A 13,081-nucleotide genomic window follows, 5' to 3' on the forward strand; every position below is an offset into this window, starting at 1 on the left:
AGCGTAAGAAAAAAAAAAAATAGAAGAGGCTCTTTGCAACCGTAGGCTTCGGCAAGCAGATTTCAGATTACTTGTAGAACGGAATATTTGATTCTACCGGCAAGTGCTGGTCTTTATTCTGTTTCTTTTCTTTGACTGAAAACACGACTGAACAAAGCCGGATACTGCTACATGAATCAATGGTCTGGCCCTGTATTATACTTTTGTCATTCACCTTCTTTCCCTTGACCGAGTGACTTCCCTTATGGTCTTAAATAAGCTTGACACCCATAGCGTTCACGTTAAGCAGCATCACAGATATTCTTTTCTAATGATTGTCATACACTAGGTATACCAGCGCACACGAGTGCTTATCGCAGGATAAATATGTAGTTCAGAAGAAGAAGAAGCCGAGAGTCTGGCTTTCCCCAAGTGTTCTCATATTCAGAACTTGCTTTAACTGAGAGTTATGGCGACCGTGGAGGCGTACGCATCGAAAGTGTTTACCAAAGCCCGTTGAGAGTCCTTGGACCAAAACACAACGTTCATACATTGTATTATGATGACCGACCGGGAGCTGAGATCCCAGAGAGCAGAGGCAATGCATTGTATATACTTGGGGGCTGTATGTTATGGGCCCCCTCTTTGAGGGGGCCCATAACATACAGCCCCCAAGTAATTGCGGCACGGCAGTGCATTCTTTTGCGCTACCGATGTTTCAATTCTGGCCGCAATCTCCGATTTCCCCAAGCTCTTCTCGTTCAAAGCTTTGGCAACATCAATGTGGAAACATGTCGGTGGCTTTCAGCTTTAAAGCAAAATCTTGTCATTTGAGTTTTTACATGTTCTTCGCCGGATGCGACTCGAGTCAAGCCGCTTAACGTTGTTCATAACATGCAGAAAAAAGGCCAAGATAACCGCCGTTGTGTACGTGCGGGCATGTTTAGTCGAACCACGCTTGCGCTGAAAAATAAAATAAAATAAAAATCGCTCAAAAAAACCACCCCATGCAAAATGCCGTCCCAAGGTATCTCTGGGTATCTATCATGCTCCATAATTCTGGAGCTAATATTGTACATGGATTCCTTCCCTACCAAAACCTTATGATGAAATGCTCTAGGACCAGGAACATGGAGGAATCTAACTTGACAATAGGCGACCATTTCAGTTCCGTTACTGGTGAACATGTACTGGAGCCGATGACCCTCAATGTCATCGTTGTCGGTGATCCTGGCTTAGCTGTGCCTTCGTTTCCCGTACTGACAGCGAGCCTCTGCGAAGTCGGCAAACATTGTTGCCATTCTATCAGCTGACTGACATCACTGTCTCCGTAGGTTCTGCGGTAGATGTGGTGGATCCTGGGCTAGTCCTCGGATTCCAACAAGTGTCGGCTCATCCGTAGAATGTGAGGGGAGCTCTGCTCCAGCGCCTGGGTCAGCTCGTTCCCTGCGATGACCTGTGACCCTGTTTCAAGCGCACTACATCCGTATATACGTTGTCGCTTTCAAAACTTCTCCATAAAGTTGTTCCGCACCGTCCACATGCGGCACCTCTTGCCATACACAAACAGCGGCGCGGCAAACGCCACCACCACGAGCTGGATGACGCCCAGCCAGATGAAGACGGACTTGGAGCCGTCCTGCTCCAGCCACTCGGTGACAAACAAACTGAAAACAAGTCCGTGCAAGATGTTCTTTGCAAAGTTGAGCGTGACGAGCGCCTCACCCGCGTACTGTCGGTAGCTGTCGACGCAGAAGGTGATGGACGTTGTGCTCCCCAGGCAGCAGCCGAAGCTGATGATGCCGAAGAAGACGGTCGGCACGATCCAGTTGTCGCGTTGCTCTGCGCTCCAGCCGAAGCCCATCAGTCCCATGACGGTCGTGATGCCGATCGGCAGGGCCATGATGAGGCGGAACTCGGGCTCGTACAGGCCGCCGTTGCGCCGGGACATGGCCTTGACGAAAATGTCCGAGACCTTGCCGGCAACCGCCGTGCCCAACACGCCACCGATAAAGGGCGAGAGGTAGACCAGGCCGACGCCGAGGGCGTCAAAGTTGTAATACTTTTCACGGTAAATGACGGCCACCGCCTCGGACACGACGATCAGCCAGCCGACCGAGCAGGCGTACATGGCCGAGGACCAAAGCACGGCCGGGTAGCTGAAGAGAACAAAAGGTCGGAATGCGACCTTGAGCCACCGGTCGTTGTTGAGCCGGCCGTGCCATGGGCGGAGCTGCTGGACGAAGGACTTGGCTTCGCGCTCGCGCCAGTGGTTCGAGTATACATTGGTCGCCGCCTTGTCTTGCTGCTGCCGTTTTACGGGGTCCATGGGGGAAAACACATTGCGGCCGACCACGGGCGAGGCCTTGGTGTTGCTCTCAAGCCTTGGGTTGGCCGAGACCGGGATCTGGTTGGTTTCCCCCCGGTCCAAATTTATCGTGTCGAGGGCTGGAACAGCCGGCTTCTGCTGCTGCTGCTTCTTCTCGTCCTCTGAGCTGGCAGGCTCCGAAGCCTCAGACTTGTGGGTGTACTCGGGCTGCTGGTCGTCAGCTTTCGCTTCGGGCGAGGCCTCGGCGCTGTTGCCGTTGTTGCTCGCCTCGGTAGATTCCGCAAACATGACGTGGTGGTCGTGGCGCTTGTCGGGGGTTGTGGCCTCAGATTCCGCGGCCGTGGGGGCTGCGTGCGCAGTAGCGGGACGCTCCGCGCGTTGAACGTGCTGGTGAACATATCTCGATGATATACGCTTGAACAGGCCCGGCCTGGAGGGGGTCTTGGGCTTGGGATGCGGCACCCGCTCCCAAAACGTCTCAGGGACGAAGAGGAAGAGCAGGACACCGCAGAAGGCGACGACGAAAGTAACAACCCTGTGGGTCATAGTTAGTCCTTGATTCTTTTGCGCATCCGACCTATGGGGGAAAAGGGGTACTTACCAAAACACCCAGCGCCACGAGAGCGATTGGATAATGGCAGCACTGACCAGTGGGATCAGGTTCTTGCCGCCTAGCAGCAGCAGTGTATAGATACCAAGTCGGTAGGCCCTTTCGTGGAGGAAGAAGATTTCGGCGACCGTCGCAGAGGGCAAACATTCGACCGGGCTGACGGCGACGCCCTGGAAAATCCTTGCCACCACAAGGGAAGGGAAGCTAGGAGATAGCGCGCACCAGACAGAAGTAACGATGAAAAGTATGGCGCTCGCGAGGTAAACGGGCCTCTTGCCGTATAAAATAGCCGTAGGCGACGCGAAAACAGACCCGAGACCCATACCCATCATGTAGAGGCCTACCGTCAGGGAAACCGAGTGTACGGGGACGCCGTAATCCCTGGCGATATCGGTAAAGCCCGCGGCCAGAACTGACGTCTGACCGCCGCCGACCATACAGTACAGGCCGATGGAGAGCAGGGCGGCGTCGCGACGCCACTTCGGCCAGTTGAGCGGGTCGTTGGGCGCATCCTCGGGCTGGGGTTCGAGGATGATCTTGCCGTCGGTGGTCTTCTTTTTTACGTCGGCCGGAGGATGTGGCTCGGGAAAATTGCTTGTTGGAAAGGAAGAGTGGGACGTCCGCGCCGGCGCATTGCGGAGACCCAGCGGCTCGTTTTTGTGGTCCGCAAGAAGCAGTACGGAGCCTGGGGAAGTGGAGATGCGGGAATGCGGTTAGGACAGGTTGGTTCGTTCGCTCTAGTTTTTGGGGCCTCGAGGGGTCGGCGCGCGTATTAGGAATGTTCCTCACCTGGAACTTCGATTGTCTTCTTGTCATTCAGCACGCCAAAGCTCCATTTGGGCGGCGCATTGGACGGCGGTTCGTCAGTTTCGGATTCGTTGGAGTCCCTGGGCGGGGAATTTGTCTTGCGCCCGCCAAAGAACGGCAGACGTGAAATGAACGATGAAGGCTGTGCCTCGTCTCGAGCCGCCATGTCGAGACGTTTGCTGTCGGGGTCGAGAGATGGGACGGCGGGTGCGGCCCTGCGAGGAGGAGGTGGACGGACGAGCGGAACCCCAAGAATGTAGTTGAGCTTTTGGGACGATAGCTCGAAGGGGAGAACAAGGACAAAAAAAAAAAAAAGATCGTTAAAAAAACTTTTGCTGCGACTCTCGCGGCACGGTCGCGCTACTGGATGATACACGCTAACTTGCTAGAAGGCAGGTTGGCCTCTCCTTTTAACACAAGCAGCAGTGGCGGCGCGGTCTAGAATGACGCGGGTGACGTTGCTATTTTTACGGTTAGCTGGAAACATAAAGTTTAGGGGTAGTATCGCATAAACTGTGTGTAACGGGGTTTTTACCGGGGCGCTGTCCAGGGTACAATTGACCAGGTACAGAAGCAAGTCCATGCGTTCTTGACCAATTCTCCTAATTTGGCCAGACTCGATTCTCATGTATTTTGCATAATTGAAAAATAAAATCCTGGAAAAAAAAAAAAAAAAAAAGAAACCAAAGACAATGACCTGTCTGTCTGTCTGTCTGTCTGTCTCTTGGATAGCGTCCTCTGGTCAAACCCGAGTTAAATATTTAGGCAATGCAATCTACACGCTACTTCACCTACCGGCAGTTCGTGCAGTATACCTAATTATCTTTCCCTTATCCCGGTTAACCGATGTCCCCCTGTTGGATGGCACGAGATGTGGGGGGCCCAACCCCGGCACGTGAACGATACGGCATGGGGGACGGCGGTGGCTGGGTGGTCGGATCGTCTCCGGGGTAGGTAGCGTTGCAGACCCGATTGTGCTACGAGGTTTGCTATTTGTGCTATCGGGATCTTCCATTCCTGCCTGGCATCCCGGAGCCTGCCAAGTCGCTTGTTTTCTGCCAAGGTTGTCGCGCGTAATGGCGCATCAAGGTTAGCCCATCACATGGGTGCAGATCCAATCAGTGCTGGGTGAACGGTTGGTTGTTAATAGCTGATGGATGGATGGCCTTGTCTGCAGGGCTGCCCGTTACCAGAAGTCAGCATATGTCCGACGTGGTTACAGCAATAGGGTCTTGACATTGAGTCTTGATATTTAGTGGGCCATGACGACACCGTGCACATGCGCGAGGTCACATTGCAAGAGATTATCTTACTTGTGCACACATTGTGAGATGATACAAGAACACCTATGCAATCTTACTGCCAACACCATTGATGAATGCCCAAATTTGATATTGGATACAAACCTGTCGCCAACAAAGCTTCTAATAAGCACCCAGAGATAATGCACATCCGGCCGGAGAAAATCCCCCTTCGACCAGCACTCTGTCATACTTTTCTCCAGATGCGACAGCACGTGGACACGCCATATCCACAGAGTCATTGCAGATTTCAACACGAGAATAATATATACGAGCTGCAGAGCTATGTTTTTAATCGCAACCAATGAGTAATTTGCCCTTGCGGGGCTACTATCTGCGAGGATCGCTTTGGATCCATTTGAGACGACAGGCAGGCTTCTTTGTGGAAAAGAAACTGTTGCTTAGGGACGATAATTGTTCAGAGCAATCAACATTATACTCGAAATGACATGTGGATTGAGCAACTCCCAAACATGCTGCAAAGTTTCGAGCAAGAGTAAAAAAAATCACTCCTAACTAAATAGCATCTGAGCAGCCCCTGAACGGTGAGCAACAGCTGAGCCAAGGTGAAGAAATAACCTACCTCACTACTGCGGGATAGATACGCACGGATCACCTGACCCCCAGTTAGCTGACTCAATGTTGTACCCACGTACAGTACACCACGTAAAGCGGTGACACGCTGTAGGCCCAGATATCGTACATGACTCTCCTAAGTAACAAGTCAGCTAAGGTAGCTAGCTAATCGCGTGCGTTCACGTGTGCATTAAATAAGGTACTTCTTTGAGTAGCTTGAGCGAAAGTGGGGGCAGATCGCGGGGTATATGCCCGGACCATAGCGGTGCCCGGATTCGCTGCCGATCACAACTCGGATTAAAATGCCGAAACCCCTACCAGTTGTCCAAGAAGAAGAAAACATCCTCAAAGGTTTGTAGAATACAAAGAAGAAGAAGAAGAAAAAGAAGAAAGAAAGAAGAGCTATACTCAGGAACAAGTGCAACCAGGGTAGGTAGGTCGCCATATATCATGAGAGTGAATACTACATACAAAATGACACAAAGAATAATTCATGCAGGGGCATACAAAGATGCTTACCGGAAATCCCAGATATGACATGACTTGTATCGCCGAAGTTGAGGGATCAAAAAGTCAAATAAAACAGCAAAGCTCCGAGCATTCTCCTCAATTCTTTGTCGGAAAATTTGTCAAACCGGGGGTTCTTTTCGTTTTGCTCCCAATCTTCAGGGACATCTTCCAGCTTCTTCTTAGATTCTACTGGATCCTCACACATGCTTTGAAGCTTTGCCCGCCGCCCTCGAGGACCCTGTCGGTTGTTGGTAACATTTTAGGTGCGGTCCATGTGGAACAGGAGCCTGGAGGTGTTCTCTGACCCTGAGATGCCTCATTCGAGGCTGCCACTCCTAGTACTTGACAGACTCTGCGGGAATGGCTCGGATCAACTGGGCTAGTAATGGTATCTCGAGGTCAAGGCTTTGAGGAACAAGGCTGGCAAGAAGTGCTTGTGGGATGTCAATTGCATAATGAGTACAAATGGAATCATGTTGCCAGCCAACTTACGGTAGTAGTCAACCCCTTGAAGTCCTGCTCGATGCTATTCATAGCTATACCAGGTAAAGATTCACTGGCATCCTCCCTTTCCTTCAAAATGCATGGTCCGGACTAAGTTGTCTTGTCTTCCGCGTACTGACTCCTGACTTGGGGTATATGATTTGGCTACATTTGTTGTCGGGATGTCTTTAAAATTGTCAGTAGACACAATTGCAGGACTGAGATCGCTGAAAGACCAGTCGGTCCCAGTTGAGGAGCAATAAATGTCCGAGCCACGTCTGTTTGAGGTGCAGAGAGACTCCGCTGGACAGCCTTCTACGGTCGAGTAGCTTAGGTATGGGGACCAGCCCCCGAGTACTTCGTACCAGATGAAACGGTAGCAGTGGTCTTGCCTATTTCTTGCTGGCTAGCTTTTTTTTATCTCGCTACTGCTGCGTGGAAAAGCCTCCAAACATTTCAGGTGTGCTCTGCTATGATGGCGTCTTGATGTGTGCAGGCGTTGTCCTCCGACTTATAGATAAAGACGTTAGTTTGACATAGAATAACCAAACTGTGCTGAGCTTTCCGGTTTGGGCTACGAGCCATGCAGGACAGGGAGGTGTGTCCTCCGTCCATTGGGCTCAGTGTCGTCATTTCCTTCACGTGTGATTGCCCGAGCCTGGGGGGGACCAAATATACATGTTCCTCAGTACCTGTCGTTTGAGCATGGTCCCCTCCGTGGGGTTGAGGATGTTTTTAATACGAGTAGACCCTGCTTCGAGGGGGTCGATACCGGATATCGCGACGATGGAGTCCCTCTTTGTACAGTCTATGTTGAACGTCAGTGGGAGTGTCCTACCATCTAAGGTAATGCCCATTGCGACTCGATATGTTTCCATGTCGAGGCCGTCCTCATCGATGAGCCTACCGAATCCTATCGAGTTCTTAGGCCTCTTACGGTGCCTCTAGCTGTCTAATTGCTCCGTCACTACCTGGCCTGTGTAAGGTAGTGGTCGATGTGCGTTCCTGAATTCGGTCGTCAAAGTGGTATAGATCCACAAGCATACCGAGCCATCCTTCTGCATTACCTCAACGCATCTTCTATTCACTTGAGAATAACCTAGATGGAACTTGGTCTGTCTTTTATCCCAGGCGAGCTTGGTTGCTGCCTATGTCATCCGGTCGATACCAAAGTTCTCATTAAGAGTAACTTCGCTTGAAGATCTTGCGTAGTTTGACTCAAATCCTGACCATCTCCAAAGCATCTCTTGCATGGCTTGCTGCACGTTGCAGCCACCAATCAGCTGCTTATCCGTGACGGCAATTCGTAACTAGCTTTGCAGGGTTTGTCGGATAGCATGAATGCCACAAGGTTGCCTACGCCAGCCCAATATAAAAAGATGGCAAAGCCTCCAAACTTGTTGTAAAACCTCAGGTCCGCACTGTTGTCTCGGGGCAAGGTGAATGGGCAGCTCCAAGGATACTAGTTCTAGAAGTGGCTGGCGGTGTCCACATCTTCTGACAGCCGAGTATTGTGAAAGATAGATATTCAACCCTGCGGCTGGTTGAACATCACCGATATGTCCCGCGGCTTCAACTGCATGAGGATCCTGGAAGTTCCTCTCTGCATCCATCTCCTCCCGACCGGTGCTTGGTTCAAGCTCCTCTTCCTTGAAATCGCCAGCCACACGGGCGGTTCTCAGCTGCTAGAGATAATCACCATCTGTCTTTGAGTACTTATTGATCAGCAATTCATGGGTCCAATCACCGTCTGTTGCTGCTCGGAGTGTCAAGCCCAGATTATAAGATGTATATACGGCAGAGTTTATGGACGCACGCCAGACTAAATCACTGGCATGTAGAAAATGGCGAGTTAAGGTTGGCAGGTATTCATGTGTACAGTCAAAAAAGCCCACCGGCATGGGAGAGTTGACTGGACTCCGCGAAAGTGAGTTAAGGTGGAAGCGAGGTGCCAGGTTCTTGTGGAGAAAAGATTGGAATGGCAAAAGAAAGAATGGTTGCAAGTTACTTTGGCCCTAAACACCTCGGAGCTTTGAGCAAACGAGCACGAACAGTTTGCAGTCCAAAGCAACTGTTACGATCAAGGTATCGGGGTAACCTGTTCTTATGGTAAAGTACAGTGGGTTGAAGCAACTGAGCGTCTGACTGCGAATTGGGTATTCTCAATAATTGGGGTAAAATTATAATCGGTTTCAAGTAAATATTAAGGTTAATTAAAATTTAATTGCTGCTAAACAATCCTAAAATCGAATTTATTTATATAATAATAAACGTGCCTTATATAAATTATATTCCAAATATAATTTCTTTTAATTTGTTTAATTTGTAATTTTCAATTAAAATTTTACAAATTATAAAAATTTATTCCTTTAACCGTTACGTAAAATTACGTAAAATTTCGTGGCCTTGCTTTTAAATAATCGTTATTCTGCCGGTCGATATTCCTTTTGGGCGAATGTCGTTAAAAGGGGTGTAACCCCACTTGGCCTCTTTAATACCGGCCCAATTATTTGGTTGTAATATTAGATTTCCTTTCTTTTGGCCAAATTCCTTTGGTTTTAAATAATTTATATTCCCCTAATCCTTATTTTTGGTTTTGTTCTTTTTTTATTGATTTTTTTTTTTTGCGCCATATTTAATCGCGTCGTTAAATTAAAATTTGATCGTTCGTCGACGGAACGTCGCCGCGTTTTTTTTGCGTTTTTCCTTTTTTATTCCGTGGATATGTTTTTTTATTTTTATTGTAAATCGCGCGGTATAGTACGTTGCGTTGTTTCGCCGCAAATTTTTTTTCGTTATATTAAATATTTTCGTATTAATCGGTTTAATTGCGACGTATTGGGGGTATTTAACGCCCAATTACGTAATATCGGTCGGTAATATTCGAAATTGGATGCGGAAATCGAAGTTTTGGAAAAGAATATTTTAGCAAAACAGTAGAAAATTTAAAAAAAAAAAAATTAAAACTGCTCCGTTTACGGAAATAAAAAAAATTGTGGTTTGAAAAAATAATACGAACTATATTTCGCGGAATTAATAATTTAAAAAAATTAAATTAGGTGGAACGTAAAAAGGTAAAACAAAAAAAACGGCGGCAATTAGCCGAAATCCTTCTTAAAATGTTTTTAAAATCGTTTTTTCCGAATTCCAATTTTATTTGGAATTCGATTTTCCCGATAGATTTTTTAAATTTTTCGTTATTAAATAAAATAAATATTTTTATATAATATTCCGTTGGTAAATCGTTTTTTGGTGTTTTTTGTTTTATATTATATATTAATAATTTTTTTATAAGTTCGTTTGGTGGTATAATTTCGAATTTTGGTCGGTTTTTAATTTTTGGAAATGGTAAATGGTGTTTTTTTAGGTCGTTTTTTGGTTAATTTGCTCGCAAATCCAATTTTTAATAATATTGGCGGAGCGGTTTTTGGTAATTTTAAAGGTGGTTAAAAGATTTCCAAATATTTTTTTATACCTGTAATTTTTTTATTTAATAAAGTATTTTGTTTTACCGTAGTTTCGTTTATAGTCGAATATTCGTTTAACGTTATAGGTTTGTTTTACGTCGATTTCGATCGTTTTTTATATGTTGGTACCGTATGGTACCGGTTTTAATAATAATACGTAAAATATAGGGAAAACTTTTATGGTATTTGGTAATAATAATTTGTAATTAATATCGCTAATTTTTTTATTAATTTTAAAAAATCCAAACTTTTTAAAATCGAATTTGTTATTAAATCGCTATGTTTTAATACTACGTCGAATAAAGTAAACGTTATTTTCCTTTTTAAAAGATAATCCCTTTATCCAATACTAATTGGCGTATTTTATTATTTTTTTTCGTACGAATTTTAATCTTTACTGGAATTTTTCGTATAATTATCGCAATTCGTTTATTTGTTTATCGGCTCGCGGTACCGTAATCGTAGCTTTTCATTTTCCATACGCTGTAAGGTTAAATTTATAATTGGTATAAAATGGGGTTATTTTAGTATTTTCGTTTTTTAAATTATTATAGGCGAATTATATTGTGGGTAATAATCATACCCAATTATCTTATTTGTAGTTTATATAATATTTCAAGTATTATTTGAATATTTAATTGGCTCGTTTTATTTATCCGTTTATTTGGGGATGGAACGTTGTTAATAATTTGTGGTTTATTCCGAATTATTCCATTAAAAAGTTCCAAAATTTTAATGTAAAAAATTTATTTTTATCCGTAACAATATTTTCTGATAATCCGTAATTGTTGACAATTATTTGTAAAAATATATAGGCGATTTTTTCGGTATTATTATTTTTTTTATATAATAAAAAATGGGTATATTTGGTAAATTTATCCACTATAATTAATATACTATTATATTTGGTTTATATAAATAATTTTCTTAAAAATGGTAATTTAACGATAAAATTTATAATAATAGTTTGCCAAACCTTATTAGGGGCTGGTAATGGTTATAATAATTTATAAAATTTATATTTTACGGATTTATTTTTAACGCAAAATTCGCAATTTTTAATGGCTTTTCGTACTTTTTATCGTATTTTTTTAAAATTATAATATTGTTTTAACCGTTTCCATATTTTGGAAATTTTTTGGTATCCATAAAATTTATTTTCGTAAATTTTCCGTATTTTTTTTGGTGTAATTATTATATTTATTATTATAAAACTCCGGTATATTGGTAAAAGGTTTCCGTTTTCGTTTATTATAAAAATAACGCGTATTTTTTCTGGTATAATATTTTCGTGGTTTGGTTTTTGGTTAAAAGCGTCGGCCCTGCCGTTTTTTGTTTTTTTTCGGTAAATAATCCTAAAATGGAATTTTAATAGGAATTTTAACCATTTAATTTATCGTTTATTTAATATTTTATTAATAGTAAAATGGGTCAGGTTTTTATAACCCGTATAAATTAACATCTCGTATTTAATTCCGGATAATTAGGGTTTCTATTTTTCGAATATCCAAATAATAATTATTAACTTTTTATCGTATATTTAATAATTAAATTTTGGTCTATATAATTTTTGTAAAAAAAGGCGCAAAAATGTAATTTTCCTTTTTTATTTCGTTGGTTAAATTATCCTCCGATCGCGTAATTGGATACGTCGGTTTCGATTTCGAAAAGTTTCGTTAAATTTAATATTTTGAAAATTGGTTTTCGTATTATTACGCCTCGTAATTATTTAAAAATTTGTTATATTTATTCCGTCCATTGGAATTTTAAATTTTTTTTAATTATATTGGTTAATAAAATGGCGATCGCGCCGTATTTTTTAATAAACTTTTTGTAAAAATTCACAAATCCGAAAAAGGCTCGAACGTTTTTTACGTTTTATAGTTAAAACCATTTTTTTACTATTTGGATTTTTAATTTTTTTATCCTAATTTTTCCAAAAACAATGGTATATTTTAAAAAATTAATTTATTTGCTGTAAAAAAACATTTTTTTGGTTTAATTAAAAATTTAACATTTTGTAATTTTCGTAAAACCGTATAAACGTATTTTTTATATTTTTCTAACGTTTTGGAAAAAATAAAAATATCGTCCAAATAAATAACGACGAAAATATTTAAATATTTTTTAAAAACGTAGTTAATTATAGTTTGGAAAATTATTAGGGCGTTGGTAAAACCGAAAAACATTATTAGGTATTTATAATATTTTCGTTTGGTGCAAAACGCGGTTTTCCATTTTTCGTTTTCCTTTATACGGATTAAATTATATATTTTTTTAAAATTTAATATTATAAACCATTATATTTGATAAAATATATTTTAAAATTCTCCTATTAATAAAAGTGGATAGCAATTTTTAATGGTAATATCGTTTAATTATTTGTAATCCACGTATAATCGTAATTTTCCGTTTTTTTTTGGTACGAAAAGGATTGGATATCCTATTGGTAATATTAATGGTTTAATATAACTTTTTTTAAATTTTTTTGCAAAATATTCGTTTAATACTTCCATTTATATTGGATTTAAACCGTATATTTTATGGAATTTTGGTTGGGTTCCTTTTTTAAATGGTATTTCGTGGTTAAATGGATTATATTCGGATAATTCTATTTCAAATTTTTGGCTAAATAATCGTGTGTAAATTTGGTATTTTTTTAGGATTTTGCCGTTTTTGGTTTATTCGTTTATATTTGGTATTATAAAATTGGATCGGTTTTAGTTTGTAAATAATTGTTTTTTTCTAATATTAATTCCGGGTTTGGTTATCCTTTTCGTAAATACGCCATTTGTTTTTGTTGGTTCGTCCATAACTTATATTTCCTGTATAAATTTTAATATATTATAAATTATTTAATAATTAGGTATTTTTTTTATCGGATTTGACCGGTTATCCAATTTATTTTGGGGTTGTTTTTCTTAAACCAGGGAATTTTTAAAATTATATTTTTATCCTTTATTTCTATAATATCCAAGGTGATTTGTTCCTTTCGTCCGTAATTTTCCATTTAAAAATA

General features: G+C 42.3%; 2 protein-coding genes across 2 annotated transcripts; both read right to left on the reverse strand.

The window, feature by feature from the left end:
- Positions 1 to 912: 912 nt before the first annotated feature.
- Positions 913 to 4,008, reverse strand: PgNI_11306 (uncharacterized protein). The gene is made up of 3 exons (XM_031131276.1): positions 3,708 to 4,008; positions 2,910 to 3,603; positions 913 to 2,843 (listed from the first exon to the last, which is right to left on the reverse strand). Exons 1-3 carry the CDS (start codon positions 3,889 to 3,891, stop codon positions 1,484 to 1,486), a joined length of 2,238 nt encoding a protein of 745 aa, XP_030976928.1. The 5' UTR covers positions 3,892 to 4,008; the 3' UTR covers positions 913 to 1,483.
- A 3,225-nt stretch (positions 4,009 to 7,233) lies between these two features.
- On the reverse strand, positions 7,234 to 7,659 carry PgNI_11307 (uncharacterized protein; the record flags this gene model as incomplete). Its single annotated transcript, XM_031131277.1, has 2 exons — positions 7,234 to 7,539; positions 7,567 to 7,659. The coding sequence occupies 2 exons, from the start codon at positions 7,657 to 7,659 to the stop codon at positions 7,234 to 7,236; spliced, it is 399 nt and encodes a 132-aa protein (XP_030976929.1).
- Positions 7,660 to 13,081: the final 5,422 nt, after the last annotated feature.

This window comes from Pyricularia grisea, chromosome VI (assembly GCF_004355905.1).
Source record: "Pyricularia grisea strain NI907 chromosome VI, whole genome shotgun sequence".
Taxonomy (NCBI): domain Eukaryota; kingdom Fungi; phylum Ascomycota; class Sordariomycetes; order Magnaporthales; family Pyriculariaceae; genus Pyricularia; species Pyricularia grisea.